At 33.9% G+C, this 18218-nt stretch overlaps 1 protein-coding gene across 1 annotated transcript in view; it reads left to right on the top strand.

The window, feature by feature from the left end:
• Positions 1-17820, top strand: part of ret (ret proto-oncogene receptor tyrosine kinase) — a 50036-nt gene extending 32216 nt beyond the window's left edge. Inside the window, 18 exon segments of the mRNA NM_181662.2 lie at positions 155-448; positions 1729-1967; positions 2059-2254; positions 3235-3434; positions 4478-4760; positions 8053-8184; positions 8290-8400; positions 8513-8623; positions 9686-9942; positions 10037-10184; positions 11362-11469; positions 11559-11773; positions 11864-11986; positions 12593-12663; positions 12797-12934; positions 13184-13283; positions 15954-16101; positions 16967-17820. Coding sequence (NP_858048.2) covers positions 155-448; positions 1729-1967; positions 2059-2254; positions 3235-3434; positions 4478-4760; positions 8053-8184; positions 8290-8400; positions 8513-8623; positions 9686-9942; positions 10037-10184; positions 11362-11469; positions 11559-11773; positions 11864-11986; positions 12593-12663; positions 12797-12934; positions 13184-13283; positions 15954-16101; positions 16967-17124 — 3032 coding nt within the window. The 3' untranslated portion in view covers positions 17125-17820.
• Positions 17821-18218: the final 398 nt, after the last annotated feature.

Genomic DNA, 18218 nt, shown 5'->3' with positions numbered 1-18218 from the left:
TTATAAATAAGGTTAAAATCATATATATATACAATGGTGTAGTGCTGTTGTAATTGTCATTGTGTATATATTCATACACCATCTATTATAAGTGTTTTTGGAGACTTTGAGTGCTGTGATAAATGACTGTCCTGTCATAATGTCTGTCCTCCAGGCAGCGGCTCAGTTCGCTCCCCGAAGGATCTCACCCTGAAGGTCGGAGTCTCTTCAACTCCCCCAATGAAAGTGATGTGCACCATCCTACCCACAGTGGAGGTCAAACTTTCGTTCATCAATGACACAGCGCCCTCCTGTGGTCAGGTCGAGCTCAGCACATTATGCTTCCCTGAGAAGATCTCCAACCCCCACATCACTGAAAATCGCGAGCCAGGAGCCCTGCGCCAGCTGCGCCGCTTCACACACATGAGCATCTGCCCAAACTACACCATCAGCTATGGAGTGGTTGCAGGTACGGACTAAGCCCAGTGTAAATATCAATGCTTTTCTGTTTAGTACAGCACTGCAAGATACTGGCTGCTTTCAAAAACTGCTTCATGATGTGAATCTTTTGTTTTGAATCATTAGTTTGGTGTGCATATCAAAATGACAAGTTTTCTTGATTTCAAAACTCAGAAAATTCAATGGTTCTCCACTGAGTTCATCAAGATTGCCCCCACGCACCGAAGAATTATACAAGCTTCATTGTTTTTAATCTAATTTTGAACAGTTATAAAAGTTTGTAGACATTTTAATGGGACATGAGTAAAATAAAGGATGTCGTTCCAATCACTCAAGAGCTTCATTCAACTTCAGAGACAGAAATTAAGGTATTTTAAATGAATAAACAAAAGATATTCAACAGAAATAGGGATATTCAAAGTCTAGAAAAGCAACCAAATACATTGTCAAACATTTCATGTTGCTTCAGTGGTTCAATTGTAATCATTTAAAGCTCCATGGATGGAAACTTTGCTCTAAAAAAAACTGTGATAACAACTTGGTTTCTCTTCCAGTATGATGTACTGCTATAAAGTCAGCAGTGCAGAATGTGTTGTCAAAAGTTTTGTAATACCTGTAGTAAATGCACACAATGATCTGAGGCAGAAGAAATAGGCAAACAAGGCCTTTTTTACAGCTTTTTGGCACACAAAAGGGTTCTTAGAGCTTCCTTTTATTATATTTGAACCACTGAAGTCACATGGAAAGTGTTTTTGGTTGCTTTTCTCATCTTTGAACATCTCACAGCCTCTATGGAGGTTGAGAGAGCTCCTGGATTTCATCTAAAATGTAATCATTTGTGCTCCTAAGATAAATAAAGATCTCAGAATGACGTGAGGATGAGTAATTTTTGGCTGAAATAATCATTTAATGGTAGAAAATAGTTTCACATTGGGCTGTTTAGCAGAGCTCACCATGCAACAAACAAAATAAGTATTGTAAATTGATAAAAGAAGGCACATTATGCTGATTTGTTGTATATTTAATGATGTTAGATGGTTGGCTAAATGCATTTGATCAATTATAGTCAATAAATCTTTGCTAAAAGCTGTTTTTGATACATTTTTGACATGGGTTTTTGTTGTATTTGCACACATTTGACCAGCAGAGTTACTCAGTCTGTGATCATTTGAACACTTCAAAATCATTATATGAAGCAATTGGTCTAAGTCATTTAAAGATTTGGAAAGCTTATTTTCTCCCGTCACTACTCTAAGATGGATTGTCTGTGCTTGTTTATATTTAATTCAGGATCTTCTGTACCGTTTGCGGTCGACGACTCCACTTCTGAACTAGTGGTCACAGCACAAGTGGACCGCGAGGAGAAGGAAGTGTATCATCTGGATATAGTCTGTATGGTACGGACAGAAAGAAATCTGGAGGAGGTCTTCAGATCTTTACATGTGAACATCTATGATGAAGACGATAATTCTCCTTATGTCAACGGGACTGACACTGAAGACGTCTTAGTAGAGTTTGACCGCAGTGAGGTGTGTGCTATTTTGTGTGTGTGTGTGTGTGTGTGTGTAATCTTCTTAGCTTTTTTGATCTTGTATATTAAAAAGCTTTTCTCTTTTGTAGGGTACTGTGTTTGGGACTCTGTTTGTATATGACAGAGACACAACACCAGTTTATCCAACAAACCAAGTTCAAAATAAGCTGGTGGGGACCCTGATGACAAATGACTCCTGGATCAAAAATAATTTTGCTATTGAACACAAGTTTAGGGAAGAGAAAGCTATTTTTGGAAATGTCCGTGGGACTGTTCATGAATACAGTGAGTACAAAAACTGATTTTTGCTTATTTTTAAACATAATTTTAGTGCTTTTTAAAATGTTTTTCCTCTTGGTGTTTATCTCACTATATTTACTCTTTAAATATAAAAATGAAAGGGCTTTATTCTTAACCCTAAATGACATGTTAGCCACTAGATGGCAGCACAGTAAAACAAAAAATAAGACAAATAATAAAATATTTTTATTATTATTATTATTATTATTATTAAACCTACTTTAAAATGTGTAATCAAAACATTTAGTACTAAATAATACGCCAAGTCGATTGATATAATAAAGCTTGTCCCATAATCTAAGCACACATGAATTTTCTATTTTCATTTTGCAGATTTAAACTCTTTCCACAAAAAGTACAAAAGTGGGATTTCACACTGGCATAAACTTTAAGATGTATACCCCGGTATAAAATAAACCCTCAAATTCAAAAATATTCTCAATGCATCATCTCTAAACAGAGAGACTAACACATATTTGTGATACAGACAGTGATTTATGATGTTACCACTGATTCACAAATGCTCAATATAAACAATCAATACGCTTTTTTGCCTTCGAATTGGTAGAAGGGAATATGAAATCCTTTTTACTATCTCAAAGTGTCATATTGTTTCTCCAGTGATAGAATGAAAAGTCTGAAGTCATTAAATATTGCCTATAGTTAATTTTCACCCACACTGTATAATGCACAGAAGAGTGAACGTGATAAGATTTTACAATATACTCACTTTTTCATTCTTTCTCATAAAGTTTATGATGCTAGTTTTGTTGCTTTTAAAATAAGTAGAGATTTTTAAAATTGTGTATTCTGTTTCATCTCTTAAATGGATGACTCTTGATTGTGATTTTAAGTCAATAATGATCATAATTGCTGAGTGCACTATAATTGATTAGTTTATGTTTTCTATTTTTTTTTCATATTGTGTGTAATGGACTGTCCTATAATGTGCTGTCTGCCCTCAGAGCTGAAACTCAGTCAGAATCTGTCTGTGACGGAGCAGCGCTCATTTCTGTTGGGCTACCTGGTCAATGACACCACTTTTCCAGGCCCAGAGGGAACAGTGCTGTTACACTTTAATGTGACTGTCCTGCCAGTTCCCATTCGCTTCTCCAATGTCACTTATTCCTTCACGGTCTCACAGAAGGCAACAACTTACTCCCAGGTGCTTTACTGATAAGTATAATCATTTTGAACTTGTGCAAATAGGAGTGTTACTGTAAATATTGAAATCATTTTTTTAACCAGTAGAATAATAAATATTTCTTTGGCAACTAGCTAAAATTAAAATTTCCACCGCATTAATTTAATTCAATTAACAAAAGAAATTGCTATATCTTTAGTTGACTAATAAAAAGAAACATTTGCTTATGTTAATGATACTGGTCACACTTTACAATAAGGACCCATTATTTAATGCATTAAAAGTGTTTTAGTTTGTAAATAATTGTGTGTACATGACTCTAGACCACAAAACCAGCAATAGGGGTTAATTTTCAGAGATGTATACAGTTTGAAAGTTGAATAAATAAGCTTTAATGTAGGATTTGTTAAGATGGGACAATATTTGGCTGATTTTGATAAGCTGGAATATGAGGGTTCAAAAAAATCAAAATATTGCATATTTTTCACATTTAAAGTTGTCCAAATTAAATTCCTAGCAAACTTACCAAACTAAAAATGTGTTTTGATATATAACCCTAGGAAATTTACAAAATATCTTCACAGAACATGTTTGCTTTATTGAAATTCTATTTTAAGCTGCTTGGACATAATTTACAATGTAAAAGCGCTGTATAAATAAACTTGAATTAAATTAAATTGAATTATTATGCAGTTTTGACTTAATATCCTAATGAAAAACAATAACTTTCATTATTTTGATTTTCAAAAAATATACACGTGCAACATAATACTGGTTTTGTGGTAAAGGGTCATATATAGTGTTTATTAATTAAGATTATTATTAGTAGAAACTTACTAGTGTTTCTTAATACTTAACTAACATACAGTTTTAACAGAAATATTTAATTTTAATTTATTAGTAAATGTTGAAACTAATGCAATTAATTAATGTTTAATATAATATATGCTATGTAAAATAATTTTCATTATGATTGTGAACAAATTTTAGGTCGAAATTTCAATTTGCTTGGTCAGTTACTCCAGACAGTTCGCATTAATGTGTCTCTTGTGTTTTTTTTTTAGATTGGAAAAGTCTGTGTGGAGAACTGTCAGAAGTTTAAGGGCATTGATGTGACCTATCAGTTAGAGATTGTCGACAGGAACATCACTGCTGAAGCTCAGTCCTGTTACTGGGCGGTTAGTCTTGCACAAAACCCGAATGATAATACAGGCGTTCTCTATGTGAACGACACCAAAGTGTTACGCAGACCAGAGTGCCAAGAGCTGGAGTATGTGGTCATTGCCCAGGAGCAGCAGAACAAGCTTCAGGCCAAGACACAGCTCACCGTCAGTTTTCAAGGCGAAGGTAAGCTTAAACGTTTGCAAGACTAAAGTGGAGATAAAAATTTGAGAACAAGCTAAGCAGTGATGAAAAGATCACTGAAAAGTCCTATTCAAGTAAAAGTAAAATAACTTGCCCAAAATCTTGTGCAGGTAGAGTAATAAGAAATAAATGACATTGATGAAAGTTTGGTCACTGCAGGCTTTCAGTCAAAATTCTCTTAAAGACATGGGTGTAAAGTAATAATTACTGTAATTGAGTATTTTTTTCTGAGGAATTGTACGTTACTAAGTGGTGAGCACTTAACTTTTACAGTACACTTCTGCAGATCCTCACTTGTCTTTTGATTGGTTTAAATAAACTGGAATTTCATGTGTAGAATGAGCAGCAATCCTAACAAGTCTTGAGCTTGATTTGTGGAGCTTAGTATCTGTTCTAAATACTAGGTACAAATGAAAAGTAACCATTCTTAGAGTAATTAAGAGTAGTGAGTATTACAAAAAATGTAGATCTGTTAATGTTATTCACTTTGAAGGTTCACCAAGGTTATGTATTTTGACTGGTTATGCATTAAGCTAAGAGTGTCCAGCAGTTGACTCCTCAAACCAAGCTCAAGACTGGTTAGGATTGCTGCTCATGGAAATCTTGTTTATTTAAACCAATCAAAAGACAAGTGAGGATCTGCAGAAGTGTTTCCAGATTAGTGTGCCATATGCATTAGACATTTAGCCACAGGTCTGTGGGCGGTCCTTGGTGTGACATGATTTGATTGGATGGGAATCCTGGAACTGATTATTCTACTTAGCCAATAACCGTGGACAAGAAAAAATAAACATAAAGTAGTGAATGCAGGGTAAAATAGCACAGTAAAAGTACCGATATAGAACTAAAAATGTACTCCAGTAAAAGTAAAGTGCACACCACTTAGTAAAGTTCAATTCCTCAAAAAAATACTCAATTACAGTAATTAGAGTATTTGTAATTTATTACTTTACACCGCTGTGTTTAAGAGAATTTTGACTAAAAGCCTGCAGCGACCAAACTTTCATCAATGTCACTTATTTCTTCACAGTCTTAAAGAAGGCAACAACTTACTCCCAGGTGCTTTACGGATGATTTTAATCATTTGAACTTGAGCAAACAGGACTGAGGAAGTGCTACTGTAAATATTAATATCTAGAGTATTATCAGCACAATTAAAATGATAAATATTTCTTTCTCAACTAGCTAAAATATAGGTTTCCATTGCCTTTATTTTAATTCAATTAACAAAAGGAATATTTCTATCTTTAGTTACCTAACAAAAGAAACATTTGCTTATGTTAAATGATACCAGTCACACTTTACAATAAGGACCCTTTATTTAATGTATTACAAGTGTCACTAATAATATGTACACACTAAAACACTTGTATTGCATTAAATAATGGGTCTTTATTGTAAAGTGTGTACATATTAGTGTGTACATGACCCTGGACCACAAGACCAGTAATATGGGAGAATTCTCTAAGATTTAAACAGTTTGAAAGTCGATTAAATATGCTTTAATATAGGAAATGTTAGTTTAAGACAATATCTGGCCAATTTTGATAAGCTGGAATCTGAGTAAAAGTACTGATATAGAACTAAAGAATCTCTAAGAATTTAGACTGAAAGCCTGCAATGACCAAAATTTCATCAGCAGAAAGCAGCAGAAAGTTAAAACTGTAAAAAAAAAAAAAAGAATACTTATTAAATAACTAATTACTAGAGGTGTTCATTCCGCTGTGGTGACTCCTGATGAATAAAGGGAATAGGGTGAAGGAAAATAAATGAATGTTTGTTTTCAAAACCGTGAAAAGACTGAACCCAAAGTGTGTCCACAAGTCAATGAAAGTGAGAAGTATAAGTGTCATGAATTGTGTTTTTTTTTTTGACCAATTCAACCTTCAGAAACGTTATCTGTAATCTTTCATCATGCAACAATCATTTCTGTTCCCTAATCATGACCACAGTGTTTTCTACAAAATAAAGAGATTTTAGTTAAAACTTCTTGTTTTTTTTTGTTTAACAGTTTTACTACACTGTAAAAAAATGTTACTTTACTTTAAAAAGGTGAATAAACCCAATAACTTAAAAGCAACAAGTTGATTTTACTTTAAAAAAGTCAGTAAACTCGTTGACTTGACTTAACTTCTATAAGTACACTATAAAAACTTATTAGTTACTTAAAGCAAGTAAACCAATTGCCTTAAAAGCAACAAGTTGACTACACAAAAAACAATGTAAGTAAACCAATTGTAACTTGGAACTGTTGAGTTGACTTAATTTTTAGAATTATGTAAATTGTACTCACTTAAAAATAATAATAATAAAAGTAAACTTATTACTTTTTTTCAATACAGCTTTATTATATTAGTCTTTTCTAGCTATTCTGTATCTAGCAAAATGACATACAGTAAAATACTTCCGCTCTTCCAGATTCCAGTGTGTCGTCTAAATTCCATACAGGCTATAATTGTATATTTTATAGACTTAATGAAGCAGCAAATATATAATATTTTAATTATTACAGTATTATTTGAAAACAGATGAGCTAAAATAGTCTGACACTGTACAAAGGGATTAGTTGATTTTAAGAAGGGAGTATAATTAGCATAATTATTCAAATGAAGTCCACTTAACAGTTCCAAGTTACAATTGGTTTGCTTACATTACTTTTGTAAAGTCAACTTGTTGCTTTTAAGGCAATTGGTTTACTCGCTTTTAGTAACTAATCACTTTTTACAGTGTATGCACATAGGTTGTTTACCTAATAATTATGATGCAATGAGTTTACTCTGTTTTTTTAAGTAGAGTCAACTAATCACTTCTTACAATGTAACACAGTATAGCCACAACTAAAATTCCTTCAAATATTAAATGCTAAAGATTACATTATTTCTGAAAAAAAGCATGTGTTTATAATTAGAAATTCGTCACCTTAAAATTTTAAGGTTCTATCCGACATTTTTGTCAAAATTGAGTTTTGATTGACATATTCTTATGACAATTTATTTACATTTTAATTTTGGGATGTTTTTTACATTTTAAGAAACAAATCTTAAAAAAACATATTTGCTATGCGGAATGCAATAGCTCAATATCTCAAAATCATTCAGAACACAGATAGAACCTTATAATTCCAAGGTGACGAATTGTTCTTCAATTTTGATCTCCACTGTATGTCCATGAATATTAGTCATGACCAGTACTGGTGAAAGCATCTTCAGTGTTTTAATACTAATAACACTATAATCTTGCTCTGCTCTTTTTTTTCTCCAATTGTGCCATGTAGCAGATTCACTGAGAACGGATGAGCCACGATTTCCAGCTTGTGCAGAAAAGAGACAGCGAGGAGACTGTGAGGCGACTCGAGGCCTGGGAGCCCCAACAGGGAGATGCCAGTGGAGACAAGGCCGAGATAAAGGTTACCCACAATCCCCTTGACTACTACAAGGACGTGCAAATCAAATACACTGCACTTTACTTTATTACTGTGTTTGCTGAAAAACGAATTCTGTGTTGTTTGCAGGAATATCAAAAAGATACTCCACCTGTTCCCCCAACCTCGGCACGTGCCCTGATGGTTACTGTGATGCCATTGAGAGCAAGAACATCTCCATCTGTCCTCAGGATTGCTCCAGTAAGACGTATTTGAGCACTTGTTTTGGTGCAGTGTTGTTTAGTTTGATCAGCATAATTGTGCAATGGTGCATTAAGGAAGTGAAATGTCTATATCTGTGTCTTTTTGTCAGGTGAGGCCATAATCGGCGGTTATGAAAGGGACCTGTATGGAATCAAAGCTGGACATGGGACCTGTTACTGCTTTGAAGGAAAGTGCTTCTGTGAAAGGGATGAACCGGAGGGTGAGCTGCAGCTAATTGTTTTTTTCTCTGTAAAGATTGTATTTTTTATATTATTTTCGGACTTTCGTAACTTCACAGAAGATAAATTAAGAAGTTCTCAAAGTTAACAGAATTTGTGAATATTTTGTAATAGTTGCAAAACTTTTGTATCAGTTGTTTGTTTACGTATTTATTTATTTATTTATTTTTTTATTTAAATAGACATGGACCTCACAATTACACTGGACACGTGTTTTAGCAGACTTGCTAACTCTCAACAACTGTCCACAGGAGCCTTGACCTAAAATAAAACATATAGATACATACAACAAATAGATACATACATAAACTATTATGACCATTAAAAACATTATTAACACATACATTTATAAATTATAAACACATCATTTTCACATTAAATTTCTATAAGGTAAAAGCATAGTCAGCATGATCAAACAAACTAATAGTACACTATTTATGTAAACACTGAAAAACAAGAACACACTAAAACATTTATATTACTTTCTCATTTTAGGCTTTCGTAAATCATTCTACTTTTTGGTTTACGTAACAGTGAAAACAGATTGATCAAAAGTGGTCTTACACTTTGGACCAAAACAGTCAACATTAGCAGTTGCTTGTTTGACTTGTGTGAGAGGTTTAATGCCTACTTATTAGATTCGTTCACTTCTTCAATAACTTTATTTTTAATCATCACCTCAAATTAATCCCTTGCAGGCCTATTTCATTTGGAGAAGCACATAGAAACTGTTTTCTTGTCATCTTGAAAAATGTTGTCTGAGTCAGTTGCTCACCTGCCCGGCAAGGTGCTGTAGCAGAGACATACTGTAGATGACTGTGTCATCTGTATGAGCTCCTTACCTGTCCTCACGTTTGTAAAAAAAAAAAAAAGTTACATCTGAAAAACAGCCCGTTATGAAGGGGTTTAAATATGCCGAACATGGTAGAAAACTATAAAGTAGTCTTTAAAGTATTTTTAAAAGTTGTATATACAGAGGGTTGTATATTTATTGTCTAGTTTTTGAAACTGAAAGAAATGCATTGTTTTGAATTGTTTTTCAGATGATATATGTAACGACATGTGCAAGACCGTCATTGCAACTGGTATCATCCTGTCCTTCATTGTCTCCGTTCTCCTGTCCTCGTACTTCATCCACCGTTACCACAAGACCACACCAAAGCCACCCATCGCTTCTGCTGAAATGACCTTCCGTCGGCCAGCCCAGTCCTACCCTATCAGTTACTCGGCCAATAACGTTCGTCGCGCTTCTCTCGATTCCATGGAGAACCAGGTGGCCATTGACACCTTCAAAATACCTGTGAGTCCTGCTCAGCATTTTAAATGTTATGCCTAATTTTGATCAACTCTAACTGATTAATAAAAAAGTATTATTTTCAAATTTCTATTAACAGGAGGATCCGAAATGGGAGTTTCCACGAAAGAACCTGGTGTTGGGTAAAACTCTTGGAGAAGGAGAGTTTGGGAAGGTGGTGAAGGCCACAGCTTTCCGGCTCAAAGGAAAAGCTGGATACACTACGGTTGCTGTTAAAATGTTAAAAGGTTTGCAACTCACAAAACATCCCGTATAGAAATCTGATACACAGAAATATATAAAACCACATATATGACATACTACTTCAAATTAGGTTTTACATAAAAAAAAAAAGTCATATAAGCAACACATTTTTCGAAATAGTGCAAAAATGGCCTCATACATATATATTTTTCCAACTGTTAGATTTATACATTTCTACATGTTCAAATATATTAAATGTTCATGTACTGTATGACCATATATATACACGTATTAAAATATTAAATTATAGTATAGTGTATTTTTAGTATATTTAAACATGTGTACATGTTTGTAAATCCAGGGGTTGACCAAAAAATATAAAAGCAGACTTTTCTTAATATTTCAAAATATTTGTCTCATATTTGATATATTTTATATATGTAAATCCAAATATGAACTTGTATGTCATATACACTCACCGGCCACTTTATAAGGTACATCTTACCAGTACATGTTATCACCAACTTTTTCCTATAGAACTGCCTTATTCCTTCGTGGCATAGATTCAACAAGGTACTGGAAATATTCCTTAGAGATTTTGGTCCATTTTTACATCATAGCATTATGCAGTTGCTGGAGATTAGTCGGCTGCACATCCATGATGGGAATCTTCTGTTCCACCATAACCCAAAGGTAATCTATTAGATTGAGTCCTGGTGGCTGTGGAGGCCATTTGAGTAGAGTCAACTCATTGTCATGTTCAAGAAACCAGTCTGAAATAATTCGCGCTTTATGACATGGTGCGTAATCCTGCTGGAAATAACCATCAGAAGATGGGTACAATGTGGTCATAAAGGGATGGACATAATCAGCAACAATACTTAGGTAGGCTGTGGCATTGACACAATGATCAATTGGTACTAATGGGCCCAAAGTGTACTAAGAAAGAATCCCCCACACCATTTCATTACCTCCACTTGCCTGAATCATTGATACAAGGCAGGATGGGTCTACGCTTTCATGCCTAAATGCATAAAGTTTCTGCCATGTGATTGACTGAGTTGATATTTGCATTAATGAGCAATTGGACAGGTGTACCTAATAAAGTGGCCGGTTAGTGTATGTCATTTCCATATATTGCCATCAGATTTCTATGTGCGATGCATTTGATCAAATCACTTTTGTCTGAAATGACTTTAACCATTAATTTTTCCACCACAGAAAATGCGTCTCACAGCGAGCTTCGAGACCTTCTGTCAGAGTTCACATTGCTCAAGCAGGTTAATCACCCTCATGTCATTAAAATGTATGGAGCTTGCAGCCAGGATGGTAAGATGTTATACACAAACACCTGTATGTTCATTTCATGCATTTGTTTCCACTTTGCTGTGTGTGCTTACTTATGTTAATGTGTTCAGGTCCATTATACTTAATTGTTGAATACGCCAAGTATGGTTCACTACGTAACTTCCTGAGAGAGAGCCGCAAAGTTGGGCCAAGCTATATGGGCAATGATGCCAACCGCAACTCCAGCTACTTGGAAAACCCAGACGAGAGAGCTCTGACCATGGGCGACCTGATCTCGTTCGCCTGGCAGATCTCTAGAGGAATGCAATACCTAGCTGAGATGAAGGTATGCCAGTGATTTGAGGAAAATATACAACACCGAATACCTGATGTTCTATTTTTAAAGAAAATTTATAATGGGAAAATTTGTATTAAGCTTGTTCACAGAGACCTGGCTGCAAGGAATGTGCTGGTGGCAGAAGGAAGGAAGATGAAAATATCAGACTTTGGTTTGTCTCGAGATGTCTATGAGGAAGATTCATACGTGAAGAGGAGCAAGGTGATCTATTTTGTTAAACTGCATTAAATTAGTCACACGCCCCCACCGATGTTTTAATGGGTCTAATTATTCCTTTAGTTTGTAATGTTGTTATTTGTACGGTGGCTGATAGAGGTCAAATGTTCTGCAAGAAAAGAAAGCACAATCCAACGAACAAAAAATTATGAACAAATTATGCAAATTATACAAATAATGAAAACCTCTTCATCAGTTTGACAACACACTTAAAATAAATTCTCACAACACATGTAAATTCATTCAGACAATTAGTTTGCTGTTGACTGAGTAGCTGAAGAGGCACCACCCTCTTCTGGAAATGGGGTGGGGAGCATCAGCTCATTTGCATTTAAAGAGTCACAACAGATTGGCATGTTATTGATTCTGCTCACAAAAGGGTCACTTACTGCACTGAATATCAGATGATCTATGATGTATTTTGAGTTTGATTCTGTTCACATTTTGGATTCTTATATTACATCTTATTAAAAGACTAGTTAGAGGACCTCTTTAAATATGAACGTGCTTGAAATCGTATTTGAAAGCCATTTATTTCCTATAAATAACCTTTGCTAGACTAATATGTCTTAATGTGCTCTCAATTTCTAGGGTCGTATTCCTGTCAAATGGATGGCTATAGAGTCTTTGTTCGATCACATCTACACCACACAAAGTGATGTGTAAGTTATCACAAGATCTCATGTAAAACTATAGTTATGACATCCATACGGTACATATTCATAATGTACGAATAACCTTACAACTTATAACAACATTATAATCGTTCTCTCTTTCTTTTTTGTCGTGTGTTAGCTGGTCATTTGGTGTTCTCTTATGGGAGATTGTGACTCTTGGAGGAAACCCCTACCCAGGAATTGCCCCTGAACGACTTTTCAACCTTCTGAAGACCGGCTACAGGATGGAGAAACCAGAGAACTGCACTGATGAAATGTGTGTTTCACAGTCATCATAGCATCATTTCAATATATTGTATTAAGAGCTGAATGTTGCAAAGTCCCCATGTCATCGTGGGATATATACATCATTTTAACATTTAGCATGTTAGCATCATGTTAGCATGTCTCATCCAGTCTTGTTTTGTTCTACATTGTTCTACATTTGACCTCAATGTATCGTTTATTTTGGTGTGATACTCTCAGATGTTCTGTGTCAGGTAATGAATACTCTTTTCTAATGTAGGTACAATCTGATGCTTCGCTGCTGGAAACAAGAGTCAGATAAACGTCCCACTTTTTCAGACATCAGCAAAGAACTGGAGAAGATGATGGTGAAAAGCAGAGTAAGAACACCGTGAACTCTTTTACTCATCCACACAAATCAAAACACTTCTGAATGAAATGACAATCTGAGCTGAACCTGACTTCACATTTATGAGAAATTGGAAAAAATATTGGAAAAAATTACTTTTATTTTGCTTTTATTTATCAAAGTGAGAGTAAATACATTTCTAAATGATCATGTGACTGAAGACAAATTTAGATTTGTCTTTAAATAGTCATGACACAAAAATATTCATGGCCTTTTGACAATTATGTTTATGACAGATTTATGACAAGTTATGCTGTCTTGATAATTTCAAGTTGTCATAACTTAGACATCTCAAACAATGTCATCTTTGTATTTAAAATGACATAACCGAGCAAATGACAGTTCTTATAAGCGTGCATAATGTCTCATTTATATTCATGAATCATGAGATGTCATTTCATGATAATGAAAGTCTTATGAACACCCTCTTTAAGTAAAGTGATGCCAAATATTTAAACAGAATATATTTTAAAATTGCAGTAACATTCCACTATACACTGGTTAAATAAATGATCGTAAGAGCATAAGAAACTTTTTTAAACATCAAACCTTTAAACGTTAATATAGGTAAAATGGTCACACTTTACAATAAGGTTCATTAGTTAATGTTAATTAATGCATTTACTAACATGAACAAACAATGAACAATACATTTACTACAGTGTTTGTTCATGTTAGTTACGTTAGTTAATGAAAATATAGTGATTCATTGTTAGTTCATGTCAACTCATTGTGCATTAACTAATGTTAACAAGCATGGAGTTGGATGTAAATAATGCATGAGTAAATGTTCAATTATGATTAATAAATGCTGTACATGTGTTGTTCATGATTAGTTCATGTTAAGAAAATTGACATTAACTAATGAACCTTATTGTAAAGTGTTACCGGTAAAATAAATGTTTATTTATTTATGTTATTATGATGATAATTTGCTTAAAATTAGTAATAATGTGAAATTAAAACATTAATTGTCTAAAGGTTTAAAGTACTTAACACCCATATTTAATCTATCATACATTTTATATTATAAAACAACAGAAAATAGTACAAAAATTCAATCTTATTTATTTCAATACAAAAAGTAGAACTACACTATAAAAAGCGATTAGTTAACTGTATTTAAAAAGGGTGAGTAAAATTGTGAAAATTTAAGTTTTCAACTTAACAATTCCAAGTTACAATGAGTTTTACATTATTTTTAAGTCAACTTGTTGCTTTTCAGGCTATTGGTTTAATCACTTTAAGTAACTAATCACTTTTTACAGTTTAACAGTTCACAGTTATTGTACTCTCAACATGTATAATGTAAATCACTAAACGTTTTTTTTTTTATTAAACTGGTGTAAGTTTCCGAAAACCATCATTAGCCAACTAAAGTCACAAGTTCCGCCGTTACAAGCATATAGTTTGTTGATTTGGCATTTCCCAAAACCATTGTTCCAACTAACATTTGCAAACTGCGCCGCAATCTTGTACGCTTGCAACTACACGTCTTGATCTGTAGTTAGAAGCATAGTTCCTGGTTGTGTTCTATTTCCAGTTATCTTCCCTATTCGTTTAGAACATTTAAACTTGAAATGATTTAAAAAACAAACAAACACTAAAGTCATCTCTTTTATCTGTAATTTCCATTCAAAGTATTTTACAGTTCAGTTTTAGCGATCCTCATATTGACAATTGTGTTACCGTCGCAGTGCACTTTGAAAACATTTATGCCATTTTGAAAGCAGCCGTGACTCATGATGAAAGCTTATAGGTGACCTACTATTTGAAAGCAGAATTTACGGAATTTACAAAGCTTGTGAAAACAGAAATATATAGCATACTTTAACGGTTTTAATTCATTGTTGGTTATTTAATGTATCTGTACTGTATATGACATAGGCCTGTTGGTTAGAACATTTCTTCAGGGGTTTGAATGTGTCAGATTGTTAACAGTAGACTTTTATAATAAATTAAATTAAATTAAATAAAAAAACAAACAAACAATATTCTACCTAATAATAATAATAATAAAAATAATATTAATAATTTATATTATTATTATTAAGTAGGATTAGTTTTTTATTTCTTAATAAATAGCCTACTGTAAATTACAACCATTAACCATTTATATTATTTATATATGAGATTTGAATATGTGTTACTAAGTGGTTGTATGTTTTATAATAGAATATGAAATAGACCCTATTCTCAATAATATTTGTCCAATAAACATAAACACAGGCCCTATATGTGTCATTTATATATATATTTTAATTATTATGGAAAACAAGTGCATGACCAAAACTAATATTGGACGTTTTTAAATGCGCGTGCATGTAAAACAATATAATTTGCACAAAAAAATATTATTAAAATAATATTAAAATAATATTAAAAAGTATTATTTTCTGAAGAAGTTGTTAGTTCACCTGTTTAGAGCGTCATTATGGACCTTTTATGTTATAACTAACATGATTCAATAAATGAATCTGCGACAGAGAAACAACGCTTTTGGAAAACAATCGTCACTACATCGTTCTTTTGCCAAATGATGCATCGTACGATAATAGTTCAGCTGTGGGTTATGTCGTTGTTTGGGAAACTTAGCCCAGAATCTACCTCACTGTAATAACTGTGTGTTTGTCTTGATTAGGACTATCTGGATCTTGCGGCCTCCACACCGGCAGACGCTCTCCTATATGACGACTCTCTCTCTGAAGAGGACACACCTTTAGTGGACTGTAGTAACGCCCCTCTCCCTCGAACCCTCCCCTCCACTTGGATTGAAAACAAGCTCTATGGTAGAATTTCCCATGCATTTACTCGATTCTAATACAGGGAACAAAATCAGTTTATCTTTTGCCTTCCATAGGAAGAGCTGTGATTGTGCTAACGGCATGGTTGCCAGCGACTTACCAATACTGCTCACGTTTTATAGATTCTGTAGTATCTGGATCTAGGGATCAGATGTGTCATTTGGACCTGCTTCCGATGTACTTTATTATCTGAAATATACATTTTAAACGTATGTATTAGTATTCAAGTATTATTACTACTGATTTAAAAGTGAATTCATTTTTATATAAACACACACAGTGAGGAATTAATGTGTTTGTAGATTCACATTTGTGAATTTTCTATTAGTTTGGCAGCACTTTAAGTTAGACTTTTACATTTGAAACAGGTCCCCTGTGCTCTGGGTGTGCTCTCTCTGTAATATCCTGAACGTATTACAGAAAATGAGTGTTTAAAAGTAGATGGAGTCAGTTCTGAAAGCAGTAAGGCTTTTGAATTTAACTCTTCCTTTTTTTTAAGATCATAAAAATATGCAAGTGCTCCCCAAAAATGAGGCATTAACAGAGGAATAACTAAGCAATAAAATGGCCAGCAGTAGGGCAGTCGCTATGCATTTCTTGGAGTATACGAAAACGGATTATGTTTCATTTAAAAGCATCTACTGTACATTTAAAAGCCAAAGACAACAATGACGTCACAGAATATACAATGTCACCGCAGCAGAATATTGACCAAAAAAACTCTCAAAGGACCAAAGAATGATTTCATGCTTACTGTGCTGTTTAATGTAACTGAGTTTTGTTCGAGAGCCTTACTGTCTGGACTTAATGCTTCCTCAGTGCAGAAAAAATCATATGTTCTCGTTTTTAGGCATGTCATACCCGAACTGGCCAGAGAAGAGCCCGGTACCGCTCAACAGACTCGATGCCACTAACCCTGTCTTTACAAGATATGCCAATGATAGTGTTTATGCAAACTGGATGGCTTTGCATTCTCCCGCAAAAATCGTGGACACAATCGATAGTTAAAAACGCAAGCCAAAATCAATGGCGGAAAAGACACGGGGGGTGGGGAGATGTGTATATTTCTATGAAACTGTATATATATATGTATATGTTGTATGATGATAAAGCGGGTTCCCTTTTATTTCTGCTGTTGTGTAGATGATGAGAGATTTCAAATTGGCTGGAAATGCATAAACATGCTTCAAGCAGCTTCTAGGTGATTGTTACCACGAGGCCTCCGTGCTGTATCTCTGCATGACTCTGTACAGTTTAATGTCCATGTTTAAGTGCCTGTGCCGCTTCTGTTAGAGAACACCATAATAAATGCATGACCGAGACGATCTTGGTCCCACTCCAGGAATTAAAGGGAGCTTCTTTACCATCAAATACTGCAGAAGTTTGTCGCAAATACTGGACATGTTTATTTGGAAAAAGAAAAGTTTGTTTTTTCTTGATCGTATGTCAGGATTGGAAAGAATCGTGTTTATTTTGTTTCCTTGTTTTTTAAGTAATGATATTTCAAGGCTCTGTGGTGATAATGAGTTATGCATATTGCCATAACAGAGTATAAATATGTTTAATTTAATGTCATATATTGTGATTTAATTTTCATTCCCTGTAAAGACATTATTTGTGCAACAATAACTACATTAAGCTGAGTGTGATTCTTCAATATGTTGTCCGAAGATTACGTTTCAAACAATAAAACCTGTTAGAATATGTCTTGTTTTCATTTCTGTGTGTTTCAGTTCTGTTTCATTTTCAGACTTCATGAAGATTAAAAGGCGATTTCTTCATTATATTCAAATAAAACTCCCCCAAAAGCTATATTTTATTGTTTTTGAATTTAAATGATTGTAAACACAAATTCACAATGGTTATCTACTAATTTGTATTACATCTCTGGCTATATGAGTACTTATCAGAGCAGCAAAAAGGATGGTTGCTACACTTGTACTATGATAAAACAATTGGTTGACAAAAAGAATTCTGCAGCTGATAAAATTTGAGAATTATTACACATTTTATGACCACAACAAAATAATTAAAAAAGGAAACCCGATAGGACAAACTATAAATTTGGAAAGAGATCACTGACGTCAGTTTGAAGTTTCAAT

The sequence above is a fragment of the Danio rerio genome, chromosome 13, assembly GCF_052040795.2.
Source record: "Danio rerio strain M-AB ecotype USA chromosome 13, GRCz13ab, whole genome shotgun sequence".
NCBI lineage: Eukaryota > Metazoa > Chordata > Actinopteri > Cypriniformes > Danionidae > Danio > Danio rerio.
The sequence above is the reverse complement of the archived record's forward strand: the minus strand, read 5'-3'. Positions and strand labels throughout refer to the sequence as shown.